General features: G+C 40.3%; 1 protein-coding gene across 9 annotated transcripts in view; it reads right to left on the bottom strand.

The window, feature by feature from the left end:
- Window positions 1–21,930, bottom strand: part of ttll5 (tubulin tyrosine ligase-like family, member 5) — a 71,077-nt gene that overhangs the window by 47,891 nt on the left and 1,256 nt on the right. For all 9 annotated transcript variants that reach the window (XM_089003660.1, XM_089003665.1, XM_089003666.1 and 6 more), the window contains exons 3-13: window positions 19,619–19,725; window positions 18,834–18,916; window positions 18,037–18,143; window positions 16,316–16,446; window positions 15,244–15,326; window positions 12,426–12,495; window positions 12,244–12,328; window positions 11,071–11,172; window positions 9,761–9,852; window positions 9,444–9,551; window positions 546–627 (exon numbers count right to left, since the gene is read on the bottom strand). In XM_089003660.1, coding sequence (XP_088859786.1) covers window positions 546–627; window positions 9,444–9,551; window positions 9,761–9,852; window positions 11,071–11,172; window positions 12,244–12,328; window positions 12,426–12,495; window positions 15,244–15,326; window positions 16,316–16,446; window positions 18,037–18,143; window positions 18,834–18,916; window positions 19,619–19,725 — 1,050 coding nt within the window. The remainder of the gene's footprint in view (window positions 1–545; window positions 628–9,443; window positions 9,552–9,760; window positions 9,853–11,070; window positions 11,173–12,243; window positions 12,329–12,425; window positions 12,496–15,243; window positions 15,327–16,315; window positions 16,447–18,036; window positions 18,144–18,833; window positions 18,917–19,618; window positions 19,726–21,930) is intronic.

Here is a 21,930-nt window from a genome sequence, read left to right as displayed (position 1 = left end):
GCATCACATCCTCCTGTAGCGTCAACTGGGAAGAGGGATTTCATCCCCGCCCACATACGCTACGCAGCCAATTGTAAGCGCGCTCAGCGGATCGGGGCCTGAACTCGTTGGCAACACTTCGGCAGCCAGGAGCTGATTGATCAGCTTTGGTGTTCGTCCCGTAAACATCCAGCCCTTCAAACCTCCAATGTGTATGTGTGTGTGCGTGTGTGTGCGTGCGTGTGTGTGTGTGTGTGTGTGTGTGTGCGTGTGTGTGCGTGCGTGTGTGTGAAACACAGTACAAAGCCAATCACAAGCAAGCTGGGCTGGAAAAAGACACGCAATACAAAATGTAACTTACAGCATCTCTGTCCGAACATTTATCGACATTCCCGCAAAAATGTTCGTATGTATCATGGTTCATAACTCGAATGTTTGTAAGTCGTGGAGCGTCTGTAACCATATATTCTTGTCGAAAACTCCCCAATGTTTCATTTGCCTATGTTTGTAAAACAAATCCCACTCAAACTTCAAGTTCAAGGCGCAAACTTTGGATAGTCACTCACCAAGCCAAGGATGGAGAAAGGTTCACCTCCAACAACCACGGTTTCAGGTTGGAGTCGATGAGCACATCGAATCCGTAAAGTTCTACAAAGACAAAGTCAAATAGAATCAAAAGCTTTTTCATCACGCCCTTGGAAAGTCGGCAAAAGCAAGGCCCAAGCGCCGCAAATAAAATCTGAGGAGTATCAAAGTCGCGCACGTTTCCAGAGGAGCTCTATTATGTGGCATTTGGCAACATGGCTAATGTGTCTCTGCTATGGATTACGTGCACGTTACAGACTCAGTCACTCGAAAGAAAACACTCATCCAGCGCTGCTACCGAGGGCTTGGCTCTACGATGTGGATTAAGTGCATACACATTTCATCGGTCGTTAAATGCTTATGTAAGGCAGGGGATCAAAAACAAACCATGGTCGTGGAGCGTTTTGTAGATACAGTCAAAAAAAAATGTCCTCATAGCTGGGAACAGTATGTCCGTCTACATCATGTCAGAACTCATTAACAAGAAGAGCGGCGCCCAAGAGGAGCATCATTAAATTTACTATCTTATTCAGTTTTCCCTCTTGTTTCCCACACTGATACTGGTTGCAGTGTCAATGTCCCCCCCAACCCTTTCAATATGTATCCCTTAAACATGTGTGCAGCGCTCTGGGGAGTGTCACAGTGGACCCAACTGAAACAGTGCAGGGAAAACACACGATTCTACAAAGCTCATCTGAAATTTAAGAGAAAGAAAGAAGGAAAATAAAAAGACATTAATGGAACATCAAAAGAGCAGACTGTGTTCAGAACAGACGCGGGGAGAGATGGAGGTTTTCAAGGCCGCCGCAACTTGTGATGTCTGTTCAAGCATCTCAGCTCAGTGCCAGTGTAAAACACACCAGAGAATGTGGGACAGCGAGTGATGACTTGTACTTCATAATAGAGCGGTTTTCATGAACAGGTTTGGTTGCTTTTTTTCTTCCTTTAATTTTGATTTTTTTATGCTTTTAAAGAAGTCTTGCCAATATACAGATGGAAAACATCTGTCAGGTCACTGAACTACTTGATGACTAGTAAGTGTTTCAATCAAAATACCTCAGGCCTCTACGGTAGAAAATAACGGCCTTATATTTTTTCTTTTAGTTCTTTTTTTTGATTGATAACTATATTTCAGGGTGGCAGGGTCGGAGTGGCAATTTATTAATGTCAATGCGTTTGCTGCAATCATCAAAACAAAAAGCTTGGGCTGGCATTTATTCAGCTCCTCAACGCATCATAGGTCGAAGTAACCCAACGCCGGCATCAAAGCGAAAGTTCAGAGAGCCATCTCTCCTTAAGCAAGAGATTTATTGTTTGTTCTCCACAATGCCCATCAAGGAGATTTAGTCAACTGTCAACTGTCCATTCAGACTTAAACCACTCCCCTGCTTTTCTCACTGTCCCATACCTATTCATAATATTAAACTAGTTATCTATGAAAAGCGTGGCAGAATTACAAGGCTGAAATAACTTAATATTTGATCTTTGTGATGGAACAGAACACATTAACCGACAGTTAAGACTGCGGAAAAAAATCATTGGCATCACCTTTCCTACTCTTGAGGACTTGCACAATGCAAGAATCAAGACAAGGGCACGGAAAATCCTGCTGGACCCTTCGCACCCTGCCCACCACCTTTTCCGGCAACTCCCCTCAGACAGGTGCTCCCGATCCATGCGCACCAAATCCAGCAGACATTTAAACAGCTTCTTCCCCCTAGCCATCACCTCCCTAAACAGTTATCCAAATATAACTGTGTAGTACCTCTTTGCAATTTTGCAGTCTTTTTTATCATACTAGTACAGCGTGTTCTACCGAACACAAATTCCTTGTCTGTTCTACACACTTGGCCAATAAAGATGATGCTGATTTTGTGATTTTCCTCAAAGCCAAAATCTATACAAGTTTTCAAATTTTTTTAAACATCTGTGGATGGACAAGAACCCCACCTACTTAGTACAGGCAGGATTTTCCTTTCCATTTAGCAGGCTTATTCCTTTTTCTCATTTCTTTTAAAGTCAAAACACAGATTAAGACGACTGGGCATGTGCCTTGAGGGCACCACATATTTGTCTTGGGGAGTAGACTATTGGTTGACTGTTTTGAGAGTCTGGAGAGCCTCATTGGTGGCACCACAACAACAAGGGGAAAATGGAGGAGGTGTTAAACCACCTCACAGCCCCCGACAAGCTGACTCCATGTGCCGAGCATTTTTCCCCCCAATTAGGAGCAGACGCCACGCCTGCCTGACCCACGAGCCCGCTGAGCCACTCACAGCCAAACACGTCGATTCTGCGGCTGCGTCAAGGAGAAGAGTGGCGGCGAACATTCGCAAAAGGCCCATTATGGAGAGGGGAAGAGAAAACTGTGAAAGAGAAAAGGGATGATGAAGAGTTTTTTATTAGTTATTATTGGATGGGCATTGTTGGAAACTTTACCACAAGAGACAAAACACCCCCTCCGAAACAAAAATAATAATAATCCCTGCCTGTGCAGCCGCAATCAAACCCACAATAACACAAGGTAGTCTTGCATCATCGTGTGATCAAACGTTTGCTGCATTCTCATGAAAGAGCTGTCAAAGTCCAAATTAACGGCCGTCTTCCATTTTAGGATACAGTAATCCCTTGCTACTTCACAGTTCGATTATTCATGGATTTTTTCGAACCTAAAAAGAAAAGGCCGCAAATGGCAGCGAAAGTCACTACAGTACAGTACTGTAAAACAACAAGTCACAGAGAGCAGCATACAGCATTCATTCGATTTACTGTTGTTATTTTTTAATTTAGTCATCCATTTTAAGGCATTACTGTGCTGGAAATGTACAAAACCGAACATTAGTTCAGTAACTAAAAACACCGCTTTCATTTGGCCACACCTGAAAATGAGTCGACGATTAATGGAAACAAAATGTTAATCGCCTTGCTAACTGTGCATTAATCGTCTTGATTTTGTTTACATTCATGTGATGGCGCGCTGTCAACGTAGGTTTTTGTTATTTCATTTGTTTTCGGGCTGACTTGGCCAAAGCTGATTGGCCAAGAGACATGCTTATCCCTCCTCCTGTTCTCGCATGGCGTTAGTTCAGGTTACGTACTGTACGCCTTCTTGTATTTTCATCTGTAATTAAAACCCCCCCCCCAGCAATGGCTCCTAAACGCCCCGTGCTTTCAAAATCATCCAGTGACGCAAAAAAGAAGAGGAAAATGATGACAGTGAGTGAAAAAGTTAAGTTACTTGACAAACTGAGCAAAGGTGATAGTTATGCCGCTGTTGCACGCCATTACAACGTCAATGAATCTACGGTGCATTACATCAAGAAAGATGAGTAGTGTACCTGTAAATGTTATACTTTATATACTAAATGTTGATAGTGGACTGTTTATTGCATTAGGGTTTTGTACTGTCCTACAAACATTTACTGTGCTTCTTTATGCATGTCCTGTACTGTTTTCCACTAAACGTCTCCTTATAAATATTTTTTATACTCATACACATGTAAATTTACTAATCCATGTAGGTTTGGCTACATCACTGATTTTCGTCAATTGCCGGTGGTCCTGGTCCGCATTAACCATGATAAACGGGGGATAACTGTAGTTGGGTACGATCTTGGTCAGAGCTAGTGTCATGACAGCCAAGAAAACGTGGGAGTATCTGACAAATGTAAAACCAAGAGACAGGCGATCCGACCACACTAGGCACTTAATGAGGGACGCTCAGTGGAACACAGGGCCAGGAAGGAGAATGTTTTGTGTGTAACAAAATAGGCCTTTGGCTTGGATAATCAGATCTTCGTAAAAACATCTCGTAATCAGCATCCCTCAGCAAAAAAAAGGTTGTTCATTAATCACACAGCCGCGGCGAGGAGCGTCATGGGTGGCATTTTCCACTTGCCACTGATACACATGTCCCGCACGCAAGAATTCTTAGCAATGTCAAACGAAAAACCTGTTGTTTTTATTTCGGCCCACATGAAACACTCAAGCGCTATAAAAAGATTTGGTTCCAGAATGTCCTCCCAGATATAAACTACTTTACCAATTGAGAAAGGGGACAAAATCCTTTTTGAACACAGTAAACATCGCAATGAAGACATTAATAGACATTAAAATGTCAGAAAGCAATTTGTAATTAATTAATATTACAATGTTCGTCATCATCTTGCATGGCTCTGTTCCAGATGAACCATGGAGTGTGAAAAAAAGAATACTAAGTGCTTGTACAAGAACCTCCAGTGACGGCCTACACACATTTGTAGGCATCCATTTTCTGCCATATGCTCTGATGCTTGTGCTTCAAAGCATATTGCGGTTGTCAGTTCAAAGATGAATGCTCGTGGAAGCTGCCAAGGTAGAATGTTAAGAGAATGTCAAAGCCTTTTTTGACTGAAAGACTCTCTTGTAGAACAGAATTTCTTAAACACAAGAGACGACTGGTGTTTTTCATTCTGGAGCAGAAAATGCTTGAGTGAAAGCTTGCACGCTAGCGTCCATAGCTTTCAGTCTATACTGGACATTCTCTGCATCGGTCAAACAGCAAATAATCTGTGATGTCCTAAACATCATTCATTATTTTACCGTAAATCACGAATGGGACACTGGCAGTCGCAGGCACTAAACTACACTCTGTGGTGCAACTTGATTAATTGTTACTGCCCCCCAAGATTACTGTATTTTCCTGTATATAAGGCGCACCGGAGTATAAGGAGCACCCGCAATGAATGCTATATTTTAAAACTTTTTCCATTTATAAGGCGCACCGGACTATAAAGTTCACCTTCAAAGAATCAAAAGTATTCCAAATATAATACAGTAAAGTCTCGTTATATCGATATCGGTTATATCGATAGTACTGCTTATTACGATACTATTTCTATGAACTCAAGGAGAAAATTACAAGCCCGCAGGATCGGATATATCGATAGTCCGGTTATATCGATATTTTTTCCGACTCCAGAGAATATCGATATAACGAGACTTTACTGTATATAAATCTAGAAAGGTTGTCCAATTACAAGGCACACCACATTGTGAGGCGCTACAGTAGAAGCCGTGGTTACGCACAATTTCTTATTCAGGGGGAAATGGAGTCGGTGGCTGCTGACAGTAGTTGTGAGACCTGTTGTGGCTCAATATTACAGACGCTCTCCAACTTATGAACGAGATACGTTCGGAACGGTCGTTCATAAGGTGAATTCGTACGTAAGTTGCTTCAGTGCTATATTTAGTACGAAATGTATGTTTAAGGCTTGTATAAGTAACCTGTATTGGTTTGTACTGAAAAATAAACATTGAATAAAATATATGCTCGATAAGGATATGTACATGTAGAACTGGAGAGAATACTACATATATTACGACAAACATGTTCGGATGTACCGTTGTTCATAACTTATATATAAGGGGCAGGGCCATCTTTTGAAGAAAATCAAGGCTTTTGGGTGCGCCTCATACACCGTAAAATACTGTGTATTTTATGATTTTGGAGAAGTAATTCTGGTAAAAATGAGAACAATATAAAATGAGGAAAAAAATTATAAAAAGAAGAGAAAAAAGTGTTGAACTGCAAATATCAAGGGATTGGCTGTAGTTTCATTAGCTGTAATATCATCAACCACCACTAGATCTTTCTTCGCCCGTCTCTCACTCCTCACACCACTGCTATCCTCGTTCATAGTCTTGTTACCTCCCGGATTGACTATTGCAATTCACTTCTCTTTGGTGTCCCTCAGAAACTTCTCCACAAACTTCCATTCGTCCAGAATTATTCAGCCCGGATCATCACCAGAACCTCATCCTTTCACCACATTACCCCCGTCCTCCAACTTTACAATTCTTCTTTATACATTTAAAGCTATCCATAACCTTGCCCCCCCCCATACCTATCTGACCTTCTTCAAATTTCTATTCCCTCTCGTTCCCTCAGATCCTCTTCCGCCCTCCACCTCTGTGTGCCCCCCCTGCCCATCTCAGCACAATGGGGGACAGAGCCTTCAGCTGCTCTGCCCCCAAACTCTGGAACTCACTTGCTCCCAACATTCGTAACTTTGATTCTCTTCCCACCTTCAAATCCCATCTCAAAACCCACCTATTTAAAATAGCATTTTCTGTGTAGCTCTCTCTCTGGTTTCTATTTAGAATTGTATTTTATTTATTGTATTCTATTTGTGATTGTATTTTATTTATTATAGTACATATGCTTGTCTGTGACTGTAAAGTGTCCATGAGAGCTTTGAAAGGCGCTTAAAATGTAAGGTATTATTATTATTACAGTAAAGTCTCGTTATATCGATATTCAAGGGAGTCCAAAAAAATATCGATATAACCGGGACTATCGATATATCCGACCCTGTTTGCATGTAATTTTCTCCGTGCGTGCATAGAAATAGTATCGATATAACCGGGACTATCGATATATCCGATATCGATATAATGAGACTTTACTGTATTATTATTATTATTATTATTATTATTATTATTATTATTATTAGATGGCCGACCTAATTTAGTTACACGTAACAGGTCTCATAATGCACTAATAGTGTGTCGCACTATACTACAATGTGCGAGGGCCTAATAATCATTTGCTGATTTAGAAGGACAATACAGGGCAAACATACTATTTCAATAAGAGTAAAATTTTGAATGACTTTATTTTGGTAACAAAAATGTCTCTGCTGTTAGTGTTGGCATCTTGTTCAGCAGTTTTATGCCATCCTTGAATAGTAATTTTTATCGAAGAGAGCCTTAAGCAATGTAAAAAAAGTACTGAAATTATTTTGTTGTTTCCTTCAAGCACTTCGGGGCTGCGGCAGGATAGTGGATGTGTTGAAAAATATATGATCAAAAACGACATCGCAAGCATTTTCCACTCTGTTGTATGTAATCCCAATGACAATCAGGCTTTGTATTCTAGTGTCATGTAATATCTATGCCCTTGGTCGCTGCCCCCAACACCCCCCTCACCCATCTAACAACATGATTACACAGAGTTTGTCATAATGAGGGCGGTCCCACCGTATGTATCATCAATGTCTGTTTTTAGGAAACATACAGTAATCGTGAACGCAAGACTGTAACTACTTTAATTGACTTGCCTGAGGCAATCTCAATCAAACAAAATAACTCTAAAATAAGGGGTAATTAGTGTCTTCAGAATAAATTCCTACAATTTTCAAATACATATAGGAGAAATTCGGTTTGTCCAAACATGTCTGTGCATCTCTAAAATGTGTAGCCTGAGCAAAGCAATTATTGAATTATTGAGTTATTGAACGTGAAAACTCGTCAGTTGTTTGAACAAACAGTAAAAATTGTTATTCTGCTTTTTTCTTGTTTTAAGGGTACGCATTGTCCTCGTCATTTCTCAATGTGTTCAGAGTCAAAGAACATGCTGTGCAGCTCAGTCGGCACTTTTGCTCAATCCAAACACATTTTGGCTCTGGAATAGGGTGAGTTCTTAAAAGCAAAACTGCATGAAAAAGCAAACTTTGCTTTCAGTCACAGATCCAAAGCGCTGCATCAGCTGTTAGGCAGCATGCACGAGGGCCCGACTGGAGTTCAGTACACCATTTGGAAGCTCATACGCGCATGGTCATCCGTCACACCTTGGCGTGCGGGTGACATCTTGATGCAGATGTGGTTTTGTACATATAAAAAGTCCACGTTGTCGCAGCAGCTGACAACCAGGATGAAGCAATGATTATGTGTGCAGAATTCAAGTTTTCAGAGTGCCTTTTTTAAGAGGCGGGAAGCGCTGAGGGGAGGAGAGGTCCTATCATATACTGTATATGAATAGAGGCTTAGTCAACACACCCACCATTATATCCCTCATAACTTACTTCAGGCATGCCTTTAAAAACAGTGGGGGGAGCAGTCATATGTGTGAGAAAGATGACTAGAAAGGGATAATAAGACATTGTCAGACAATATTAATTGACATATGTGGTGAATTTTCTCATGACTTTTTATTCTCGCTACATTTAACATTTCATTGCCATTCACAAATTTGTTTGGGAATTGAAAATATGACACAGCGCCATTCCCGAATGTGTTCGGGTTTTGTTTTTCCTTGCTTGGGTGCCGATAAAGTGCTGGCCAGACCTCGGGCAATGTTTTACCTGTCCACAAAGGGGCAGTATTTCCCTTTTTTCCATGTTAAAGCTTTGTTCCAGCTTCCCCTGTAGTTAAAGTTCTATATAAACCAATATGTATTGCATTGTATTTTATTGTATTTTGGTCAGCTGCCCTCATTTCAAGCTCATATAACTCCAGACCCATATAATATAGAAATTAACTCTCTTTTTTTCTGATGAAAGAAGAGAGTATACGTTTTCTTGCAGTGCATTGAATGTTTATGTAGTCCTAAAACTCAATATTCTGTGGGCCCTGAAATTCGAGTGACAATGACAAAAACCCTGGCACTGGAGTGGACACGTTTTTGCACGTCTTGCAGTGAATAAGTTAAAAACAGACACAATGTGCTTTTCTAACCCTCTATAGATTGTTTTTGTCAGTTGTCCCTTCACAACATGAGTAAAGCAATTGGAGCGCATTGTTTAGCTAGCATAGCTGAGCCAACACAAGCAAACGCAATGTGCTTCTTTTATTCTTTTTCTTTGTACGAGCACAACGCAAGGGACGCAAGGTAGTAAAAGAGGGAAAGTATTTCGGGGTCAGATAAAAAAATGGGTATTTTATATCATTGCCAGTAAAAATTCATTTCTATTTGTACACACGTATCTGCATTTCTGCTTAAGCACAGAAAGTGAGTACCTTTGCCACGTCTGTTCAAAAGCATAATCTGCCAAGTCAAATATTATTCGGCACTTGTTCGACTTTCTGTCACTTGCATTTTTAGACAAGGATATGAATACCAAAGCAGTTAGTCGGGTGGGGAACGAATGTCTTGCAGGCCACAGCGATCTGTGTCTGAGCGCTGAGCACAGCTTTGATGATCACATCCTCGACCTGTTTCATTAACACTGGACGCACGCACGCATGCATGCACGCACGCACGCATGCACGCACACACACACACACACACACACACACACACACACACACACACACACACACACACACACGCGCACACACACACACACACACACACACACACACACACACGCATTACAGGACATCATTGGTTTAAGGACACCATTGCAGAATGGAGTCATAAAATACGGGAACTTACATATGGTGTTCTTTCCCTCCTCTCTCAAGTAGCGCAACACTGCACTCATACTCCATTTGTTTCCATAGTCCTCAACCTCTGGGTCATCACAACTGTATATGGAAGAGATGCTCTTACAACAAATGAATATAAAACAGTGTTTGGTCACAAATTGCAGCATCTCAATGTTCTTAAAAGTAAAGAAAAGTTCCAAAATTGGTGCAGAAACATGATATAACAGGGTTTGAAATAGCGTCTGCCCGGTGGCCGGGGCGTACAACTTTTACGTCGGGCGTACAACATTCAAAACGTCTCGGCCCGCATGGCCGACAACTTCTTCAAGAAAAAAAACGATATTTTTTCAAATCAAACGTTTGTTTTATTCAATAAGCCAAAAGCCACAAACAAAATGCTACGAGCCATATGGACTCCACTTTCTCAGCGGCTTTCAAAACGCTGCAGTACACTTTTCAGTCAGGGTGTAGTCCGAAGCAGGCTTCTGATTGGCTGCCGGTGCCCAGTATGCAAATTGCCGAACGACGTTCGTTTGACATCGTTCAGTGACAGTTGCTCTTTGTACCAAATGCCTCTCCCTCTCGTTTACTCACAGACAAACGCCAATACGCAACAGGCCGTAATGTTGCCATGACAGCAAAACGTTGTAAGCATGGAAAAAAATGCTAAAAATAGCTAAATGCTAACAATAGCTAAATGCAATGCAATGGAAGCTGATAGTTACATAATGAAAATTGCCAAACGAACGTTGTTTGGCAATTTGCATTCTCGGCACCGGCAGCCAATCAGAAGCCTGCTTCGGACTACACCCTGACTGAAAAGTGTACTTCAGCGTTTTGAAAGTCGTTGAGAAAGAGGAGCACACATAGCGTTGAGCAGACAGCACATCACAAACGTTACATTGTACACCATTACGACAAACGGAGCAAAATCTTCAGCAAGGTATATTTACCATAAATTAGGCAAGGGACTGTTTGTCGTTGGTACTTCCTTAATTTTAAAAAACCCTTTAAACTTCACAACAATGTTTTTATTTTTTTTGGCTGATTCTTTATGTGTTTTAAGTTGTGAAAAATCGGGCAGGCAACTTTATGGCCGGGGCGGCAACTTTTCAGAGTTGTCTGCCCGGGTGTCCACTAACTTTTTGTCATGAGTTTCAGACACTGGATATAGACATAGACACACATTTGCTTTTACAGAACGCAAAAAGGATGTTTCTGACCAGTCCCCCCCCCCTAGAGTTTGATAACTGCAAAATAAAAATATGGTACTTCACACTTTTGATCACGTAAAAGAGAAGTTGAGAAGATGATTACCTGACATAATCGCTGCTCTTTTTGTTCACACTGTAGTTGGTGAGGTGCATGAAGGTGTTCTTAATATTCTTTGAAGTCCTGTCATACTTGACAGTGGCAAATCTGAGGATAGATAGATGCTATAATATATAGGTATAAATTCCCCCAAAGAATACATTACATTTAATCTAAATAAATGAAATGTATTAGTATTATTATAAACAATGAACCAACACTCGACACTTTGTGTAGAGATTATTTAAAATGTTTCAAATGCCAAATGTGCAACAATGAGAATTCCTTGGCACGGATTCTGTACCGTACCTGAATTCCAACACAGCCCAAAGGAATGTCAAGAGATAAAGGTGGGACCAAGAATTTAAGACCAATTTATCACTTGCAGTCATTAAATGAGATAAATTACGCTCCGTGGTTTGCTATACATCAGTAAAAACTGACATGTTTTTTTCTATCAAGCGTGTTACTGTATATTTTTGCTTGTACATGATTACAAACTCTAACTACACTTTATCATTGTCTCTGCTCCTTACTGCCCCTAATGCACACATGAAACTAATGATGCAAATATAGGAGTCCAGTGCATGATTATATCTTTAAGTATTCTATAGAACAAAAAGAGTATAATATCCAAAACGCAGTTTGCTTCGGACCAATTTGGGTTCCGCCATGTTTCGTCTGCTCTCTGCTGGTCAAAATGAAAATTACAGTCGGGGTCCAGTAAACTGTTGCTCATAAAAATATTTGTTGAATTACGTACTCTTGAAACATTTGAATTGATTTTTTTACCTTTGTTAAAATGTTGATGTTTATTTTACGTTGATTCATTTTTGTTTGTATCTCTATCTATCTATCTATCTATCTATCTATCTATCTATCTATCTATCTATCTATCTATCTATCTATCTATCTATCTATCTATCTATCTATCTATCTATCTATCTATCTATCTATCTATCTATCTATCTATCTATCTATCCATCATCTATAGATATAGCTAGCTTGATTTCTCTCTCTCTCTCTCTCTCTCTCTCTCTCTCTCTCTCTCTCTCTCTCTCTCTCTCTCTCTCTCTCTCTCTCTCTATCTATCCATCCATCTATCGATCCATTTTGTTTTTGTTGTTTTTGGAGAGGCTCAATAAATTATCGTATGACAAAATTCCATAAAGCGCTCACCTCGCAAGGCCTTCTTCATAGACATAGATGAGGAGTGGATCATATGATGTGACCAAGACATACAAGCGCACGTCAAATTTGAACTCTGTGGAAGAAAATGTCAAATGACGATAAATCGTAAGGATTCTATCCAAACCGAGTCGAATGTCCAAGTGGCAGCCAAAAGATTAGAAAGAACTCACCATCGATCAGTAGAGGGTTATGAATATAGCGGGAGACTAAAATGTTCTCATCCACCGAAATCTGATTTGGCTGTAGGGGATGAAAGTCGTACAATCATTCAGCAAAATTATGATCCAGATCTGAACGCCACCAAAAAAATGGTTTTACATGATTTGAATTTGGCTTGTTTGGTCTTGTTTGTATGTTGTGATTGTCATTCAGCAACCTGCAACTGAAACATTTTACAATACATCAACCCAACATGGAAGGATAACAAGATCATGGCCAAAACATTGCCTTTTATGAGATTAAAATACTGTATGCATCAAATAAATGCTGAACAAGTTAACTTAAAATTAACGGTCGGGGAGAGTTTAACCTCAAAGTTGGCTACAGTTCAGAGAAAAAAAACACACCAAAAAGTATACATACTGTATATCTTATTTTTCTCCAAACATCACTCTGACATTCTTTTCATAAAAACGCCACAGAAGAAGAGTAATTGTAAAAATGTTTTCAGACAGTGAAAGGCTTGTGGAGCTGCTCCAAAGCAAAAGACCTTGAAGTGTTTGATTTACTCCTCTAAATTAATTGATGTTTCAAACGTGGGTTGCTCACTCTTTCAAATAGAGTGCACAGCGCCACAGATAACATCCGCTCAACCAACTGTAAAATACTATACAACTCACACAGGATTCTCTCAGCCAATTTGCCAGAAAATGTTCATGACTAGTCTTACAATATTCTCAAGCCAGTGGTGAATAACATGTAAAATCCATTCATCCATATTGTAAAGAACGTATCCAGTTGAGGGTTGTGGGGATCTGGAGCCAATTCTTGATGAGAAATGCTGACTACACTCTGAACTGGTCACCAGTCAATCCCAGTGAACTTAAAGGACAACCGACGTCTCCGGACAAGTTGTGTCCATAATTTGTAAAATGGTTTCAAATGACTTCTACTGAGCGTATTTTAATAAGATTCCACCGCATATAGCTATATTTTAAGAATCGCGCTGAATATTCAGTCTTGTTTTCGAGTTGATGACAATCCCCGAGATGACGTCACGAGTCTGTACGTGAGTCTGTACGTCAAAGTCAAAGTCAGCTTTATTGTCAAATATGCTAATATGCATGACATACAGCACAGATGAAATTACTGTCCTCTCGGACCCAGCGTGCAAGGCACTTATAATGACTTTAACAAACATAATAAACATGACGTCACTAAAGGAACGCCCAGACCGGAAAAAAATCGCATTGTAGGTCCTTCCATCACGTCAATGTATTTTGCTGTACTTGTTTGGTCTGGGGACCTCGTGTTGCACCCAAAAGCCACCAGAAGAGGGCGTCCAAGCTCCATATAAGGAATTTATCAGCCTGTGGAAAGGGAGGTGGCCACTGGAGGTCGCCATTTTGTGCCTCTTTTTCGTTGAGACATATCCCCTCAATGTTGCCTCATAATGGTACGGAATAAATTATTTAATCGATTGCACACATGTATGCTTTCCTCTTCAGAACTATTTGAATCATATTCATAACTGGATGTGTAACAAGAAAGCATATTCTCCGAATCTGAAGCCATTGTTTTGATTATGCAGCAATGCAAGACGTCTTGACGTGATGTCACGAACTGCCCAATTCGCAGCTCAATTTTTTGCAGATTTTGGACACTTTAAGTCATTTTTATTGGTGTTTTGCATTTGAATAAAAATATCATACTGCGTGTTTTGGGTATTTTACATGCTATAGATTAGAACGTTTTTCTGATGTCAGTTAAGAAACAAAAAAGTGACGTCGGTCGTCCTTTAAATGGTCATCCATCTCTCTTAAAGGACAACCGACGCCTCTGTACAAGTTGTGTCCATAATTTTAAAATCACTTCAAATGACTTCTACTGAGCGTTTTGTACTACTGAGAGTTTTGTACCAGCTTCAGGTGTTGTTAAAGTGCTATGTAAACCACTATGTATGTATTGCATAGTATTTTGGACAGCCACCCTAATTTCAAGCTCATATAACTCCAGACCTATATAATTTAGTAATTAACTATTTTTTTCTGATAAGAGAAGAGACTCTAGGGTTTCTTACTCTTCATTGAATGTTTATGTAGTCCTAAAACTTAATATTCGGTGGGTCCTGGAATTTGAGTGACAATGACAAAAACCCTGGCACTGGCGCGGACATATTTTTTGCACATGGTCTGGCAGTGGATGAGTTAAATATTGTAGTTAGAATAAGAATAATAAGATAAGAAGCTTTAATAGTCCCACAATGGGGAAAGTTGTAGTGTAATGTCAAATTCAGAGTTTACTTTTATGCTGTTTTTTTTAACTAAAGTCTTTTTTTTTTTTTACAAATATAAGTACTTGTACTTCTGCTGGGGTGTGTAAATTGTGATTACTTTTGGAAGTGTGAAATCAAGAAGACAGAAATTGTGTAAAAACAAGTTAAAAGTTACGAGAATACAATTGCATGTATTAAATCCAGTATTAGCCTCATGTTGGCTCGTAACCAGTTCAGGATGTACCCCGCCTACTGCCCAAAGACAGCTGGGAGAGGCTCCAGCACGCCTCATGACCCTCATGAGGATAAGCAGATCAGAAAATGGATAGATGGATTGATAGATGGATTTGGATGTGAAACCCAAATATTAAGAGCCATCATACTCAAATTCCCACACGCTTTAAATGCTTTTAAAAGAGCCAAAAATGACAGACGTGATTGAATGTTTTCCCTGTCACCGCTTGGAAATATCTCGGAATTCAGAAGTATGTCTATTTTGGAGGGCTTGTTTAAATTCAGTGCCATCACAGAATCCACATGGAACAATTACTCACATTGCTGACTAAGTAGATGCCTCGTCCTCTTGAAGATGCAACTGGTTTAATAATCCACAGGCCCTTGTCCTGGGCATAACTACCTGAGATGACAATATGGGATCAGAATGTGCAGGTGTAGCAAATTTTCTTAGCTGTCCACTGTCAATGAACAATGGATGGAAAAAAGCTGTATACAGTGATACCTCGTTTTATGAACGCTTGAGCTAACTCGCTTTACAAACATTAAATTCGCGAGAATATAATCTTGGCATATGAACTAGTTTTCGGACACACGGAGCGCCACAATGGCTGGCGGACTATTTTTCGGCAGAAGAACACCAAACCACACGGCCAAACAGCGCCACCGTGTCTGCTAGACTACTTTGCCACAACCACTTTCTTTGAGTGCACAGTGGTTTGTTATGGAGTAGATACCTTTTCTTTTTTGGGACCGAAAAAGACCCCACCACAGGCTAGTGTTAAACCGAAGAGGACACAAAAGAAAATTACGGTCGAACAGAAGAAGATCATTGAAAAACACGAGCGAGGTGTGCGTTTGTGTGATTTAGCGTCACAGTACCAGTATGCTATGTTGACCATTGCTACGTGTGGCTAAGGGTGTTTCTGTGTTGTCTAAGCAACGGTCTCAGGCAATAGAACAGGTTGAAAAACTTCTGTTGATTTGGATTAACAAAAAACAGCTAGCAGGGTACAGTGTGTGAGGTTATTATCGCCGAGAAAGCGCGGCAATTTCACTTGGATATCATCAAGAGGCAACTACATCAACAACCATCACAAAGGTAAATAAAACGACTATTATACAGTACAGTTTATTTCTTTAATTACAATACAATATCACGTTTATAATAAATAAAATAAGGTATATTTTGTGTAGTTTCAAGGCTTATTTAGTAGAAAATTATGTTTTATGGGGACCTGGAAACGGATTATTCTCATTTTTAATGGTTTCCTATGGGAAATACATGTTTGGAAGACACACTTTTCGCCTGACACACTTTCTGGGAACCAATTCAATTAAGTTTGTAAGCTGAGGTATCACTGTACTTGGAAAAGCAGCAACAGTACTCACTGCAGAATTGCTGGTATTCCAATGGGAGCACAAAAGTTTGTGGAACGATGTGGAAGTTTTTGAAGCCATGGGCCTCCTGCATTCGTTGGATGTTTTTATAAAGCCGATCTTTGCGGGTCAGTTCATAAGATCTGCAAATGGACATGGCAAGTACAGGAACGTGAGAAATGCCAGCAGGAATTTGTGATGTGGTTGAAAGTTATTTTCCAGTGGCATCAGTCACAAATATTAGGAGAAAAAGAGCTTGGTTGATACAGTATTCAAAATACAGGAAATTTTTGAAAAGGAAGAGGGTTGGAAAAAGATAAACATTAAAAAAGACTACATTTATATATATGCAAATACAAAAGTAGAATCAATTCTACACTTCTAATTTCAAAACCAGCTGTCCATGAGAAGAAAGGAGCGTTAGCACAGAGCACTGATGCATATGTGGAACTGTCGCGGCTTGGAAATGAAGTGGATTTACGTGGGATAGGAGATGTGAGACAATCGCTTGTCCCATGAATGAATACTACAGCTTAGTGTTTTCTTTCAACATTTAGCTTGTCGCAGATGTGCACATTCCACCATAACGTCCCTGATCCACTGGTGAAAAGGACACTTTGATCCTCTGCTTTTTCATGTTGTCACGAGCTGGTTGGTGACCAACGGGTGGCGCTGTCGACCCCGCCTGCACCTGCACAGGTGTTGGTCGTTCCGATCAGGGGCAGTTAAAAGGACTCCCGGCACGACCATTCGTTGTCGGGTCATTGTATGTGTTTGCTTCACCATGTCAGATTTTGTTCCTGCTGACTTTATTTAATAAAATTTGTCAATTACACCCAGCTGCTCCCTCATGCCTGCTTTTTTGGGATCCACCACTATCACCACCATGCAAACCGTGGCACATGTAGAACTGCTTCATACAACAAAGATGGTGCAGAAAGTGCCTAAGATTTAAGCACTTTCTGCACCATCTTTAAAGACTTTAATGTCTGTGTATTGTGTGTTGTGTCACATTATTTGTTATTTTGTTTGTTTTGACTTCAAGATGGCCTGCCTTTACAGCAGCTCTTTATTTAGTTTTTCTACTTCTTCCTTTCCTCTTTCTTTCCTAACTTTGCTGCCGTGAAATGTACATTTCTCCACTGTGAGATTAATCCAATCCAATGATTATGTTGTGTACTGCGTGTAACAATATGAGGTGTTTTACAGTCATCAAAGAAACTCAACATGGTCGCCAACAAAAATACACTTGAGACATATTTTGTTATGAGGGCGGAATAAATCAATCTTTTGAAGTGCTCCAGACGATTTTTTTAAACTAAAAGTATGACCTCACCTGAAATGTTGAAAGCCAAAGTAGAAAATGCACACAGTAAATCGCCGAGCAATGTTTGTAGTCACATTCCGCGTTATTTTTTCTGATTGTCTGAAATGTGGAGCAGAAAAATTGTATGTATCCGAATATATATTAAAGCTCAATAATTGATCGTTTTAGATCAGATTTTAGGCACTAAAGGCCGCCATGTAGGAGAGGCAGTCCAAAGCCCTGATTTGAGATTCTTTCCAATGAGAATATTCATTTTGAAATTGTAAATCAAATGGTGTCATGAAACTAATTTTGTTTTGAGTCAGGACGTTCCTCACTTTCTGTGTGAAATAGTTGTTTTCGTTGGATTTAAATAAAAAAGCTCATATTAAGAATGAATGAGTCTGAGCACTGAGTCTTCTCCCACCTTGGAAAATGGTTGACCTTTTGGAAATCCTGAAGGCTTTGCAGTAAGTAAGGTTTCAGGTGGGACCCAGTCCACATGAGGTTGAAATCGCTGCTATTTGAGTGAACCTGGAAAAAAACACATTTTCCAATGAGCAGGCTTGTGACTTGGCAGGGAGTAAATTTTAATGAGTGTGCACCTGACTAACACCTGACTTTAGCAACATTCAACACTGCAAAAGATGTGCATGAACAACAACGTCATTGAGCAAACATTTGGCTTGGGAGTGCACGAGAGGCAGCCTGACCTGAGAAATCCACCCCAGCCGACTGAAATGATGACAAAATGATTGCTAAGTCACACACTCATTATCTTAATCTGTTTTGCTTGATTCCAGCCATTCATTAGGATGGAGGCTGTGTTCACATCAAGTGCTCGATGTCTAGAGGAGACAGATGTTTGCAATAAAGCCTTATTAAAGTCTGGCTCTGGCCATTCACTGTGGTAGACACTCATCTGCCTTTGATGATGGGTTTTCTGGGAGTCAAGGAGCATTGAAATGAAATAAAAAAGAGAATTAATTGAAACGGCTTGGAGGAAGCAAGAATGGGGATTGTATGGCCTTGTGAAAGGAGATTAATGTTCTTGAGATCATTTTGGTTCTTTCCATGCATGCGTTCCCAGGCTTTGACATCGTTATTATTTGGGTGGGGGGGCAGCCCTGCTTTATCCTACACAAAGTCGGCACACATAAATAGCGTAAAAGGTCATTTTGAAACTAACCTTTTTCATTCGCCTTATTTTGTGCAGAATATTACCTCATGGAAACCATGATTGGTCAGGATCCCCCGTACCAGGCGGCTCTCTGTGCGCACGATTTTGAAGGCCATGTTGTATCGCTCTAGAAAAATGAAACAGATCGTTATTTGACGCACGGTGAAACCTCCAAAGAGCACTGCCAATATTGCGCAATTTGAAATTCAATGAAAAGACAACAAGGTAATAACACCATCATGGACGATGTCACATGAAACCACGGATCATGTAAATTTCAGAAAACCTTCATTCACTGACAGTGGCACAAAGAAAGCAAAGATAAATGTATTGTTCTTGGTGAAATTATACCATGTAAACACCTTCTAATTCTGTTTCCATTGAAATCTTCATTCAGAAGTTAACGTGTTATATACCGTATGTATGACTGTTAAAATGCTCAAATGTTATTACACATAAAAAGAACACGGACGGTAAATAAAGACTTGATAAAGGTTTCGTGGGAGCAAATTGCTAAGAGGGAAAAAAAGCACTGGACGTGATGTTGTACAGTATCTTATAGAAATATTGTTGATAAAGCGCTATATAAATGTAAATTAAATATAAATTTCTCCACTGCGAGACTAATAAAGGCAAATCCAATCCAATCCAATCCAATCCAATGCAATATGTACTGTATTGTATTGTAAATATTTTATTGCAATTACAACAACTGGGAAACCAATCAGTGTCGCAGAAACAATTGTTTGACTTTGGAGGTTCTGTATTATTGTCTTTTAAACAATCCATTCTGAATTGAGTCAATAATTTTGTTTTCAAAGTACTGTACCTCCGCCACCGCAGATAGATCCATCCTTTGAAACAATGGCTTCAGGGAGAAATATGAAGATTGGAATGGCCCTGCTGAGGCCACTCCAGGCAATGCAGGGATGGTGTCTAGTCATTCAAAACAAAACAACAATATTTTGATGAGTCACCATGGAAGTCAGATTTCCTCAATTTTATCATGAGCAGGAGCTTGACCAGAGCAAAACCCACACACTATACTAACAAATGATCTTATGCTATCTGAGTGCACCAGACACAGGTTGCTTATCATGCTAAAAATACTATAAGAGACCATGTTGATGTGGAAGAACTCAATCAGCCATGGCTAATTCTGATAAGGCTGGGAGACATGTAAATAATTGGTGCCCGCCCCATCTCAGGTATCCAGGTTTGAGAGACAATTGATCAGATATCAAGACCAGTAAAATGTCATGTGCTAGCAATGCGCCTAAAGCATAAGAGACAGAAGAAGAAAAAAACAATTGCGATGTTACACATTACTTCATCTTGTTGATTCGGATGGCGAACCTCCAAAATTGTTCCTCTATTAAAACAGTAATACAGCCCGTTATCAAGACTGTGGTATAACTCATCTTCTTGTAAATCTGTATGTCTGCAAAATAATAACCCCGGTGGCAGAGGGTCACACAACAGATGGGGCACAATATCAGAAATCAGACATCTTTATCCATTTGAAGCTATTCATAACCTTGCCCACCCCTCCCCATACCTAACTGACCTTCTTCAAATTTCTATTCCCTCTCGTTCCCTCAGATCCTCTTCCTCCCTCCACCTCTGTGTGCCCCACCTGCCCATCTCAGCACGATGGGGGACAGAGCTTTCAACTGCTCTGCCCCCAAACTCTGGAACTCACTTCCTCCCAACACTGGAACTCACTTCCTCCCAACATTCGTAACATCGATTCTCTTCCCACCTTCAAATCCCATCTCAAAACCCACTTATTTAAAATAGCATTTTCTGTGTCGCTCTTTCTCTTGTTTCTAATGATAATTGTATTACTATTATTACTATTATTACGATTATTACTGTTCTTCTTCTTCCTCTTTTCCTTTCGGCTTTTCCCCTCAGGGGTCGCCACAGCGAATCAATGTCCTCCATCTATCCCGGTTTTGTGCATCCTCTTCTCTCACACCAGCTACCTTCATGTCCTCTTTGACAACATCCATAAACCTCCTCTTCGGTCTTCCTCTCGGTCTCCTGCCTGGCAGTTCAAGGCTCAGCATCCTTCTGCCGATATAGTCACTCTCTCTCCTCTGGACATGTCCAAACCATCTCAGTCTGGCCTCTCTGACTTTCTCTGCAAAGCCTCTAATATGAGTTGTCCCTCTAATGTACTCATTCCTGATTCTATCCAACCTGGTCACTCCCAAAGAAAACCTCAACATATTCAGCTCTGCTACCTCCAGCTCTGCTTCCTATCTTTTCTTCAGTGGTCTCCAGTCCAAACATCATGGCTGGTCTCACCACCGTTTTATACACTTTTCCTTTCCTCCTAGCTGAAACCCTTCTATCACAGATCACACCTGACATTTTTCTCCAGCCGCTGCAGCCTGCCTGGACACGCTTCTTCACCTCTTTTCCACACTCTCCATTGCTCTGGACAGTTGACCCCAAGCACTTAAAGTCCTCCACCTTATTTATCTCTTCTCGCTGTAGCATCACTCTTGCACTTGGATCCCTCTCATTCACACACATATATTCCGTCTTGCTGCGACTGATCTTCATTCCTCTCCTTTCCAGGGCATATCTCCACATCTCTAGTTTTTCCACCACCCGTTCCCTGTTCTCGCTACAGATCACAATGTCATCTGCAAACATCATGGTCCAAGGAGATTCTTGTCTAACATCGTCTGTCAGCCTGTCCATCACCATAGCAAACAAGAAGGGGCTCAGAGCTGACCCCTGGTGGAGTCCCACCTCCACCTTGAATTCCTCAGTCACACCGACAGCACATCTCACAACTGTCTTACAGTCATTACTGATACTATTACTGTTACTACTATTATTATTATTATTATTATTATTATTATTATTATTATTATTATTATTATCAGAAACTCCTGCAATCTTGGTACTGCTACTCCTCTCCTTTCTGTATCTTGAGAATTTTTGGTTTCATTCCCTATTCTTTCTTTCTGACATTTGTTGAATGACCACTGGGGGTACCCACAGTTAGTGAGTGCTCTCCTGATATGTTTTGAATCCTTTTCTCTACCTTCAATGCTTGTTGGTATTAGTTTAGCCCTATGCTGGAGGGTTCTGATAACTCCTAGTTTGTGTTGTAAAGGGTGG

This window comes from Hippocampus bargibanti, linkage group LG09 (genome assembly GCF_051943395.1).
Source record: "Hippocampus bargibanti isolate YZ-2025 linkage group LG09, ASM5194339v1, whole genome shotgun sequence".
NCBI lineage: Eukaryota > Metazoa > Chordata > Actinopteri > Syngnathiformes > Syngnathidae > Hippocampus > Hippocampus bargibanti.
Note: the sequence above shows the minus strand (reverse complement) of the source record. Positions and strands in the feature narration are given on the sequence as shown.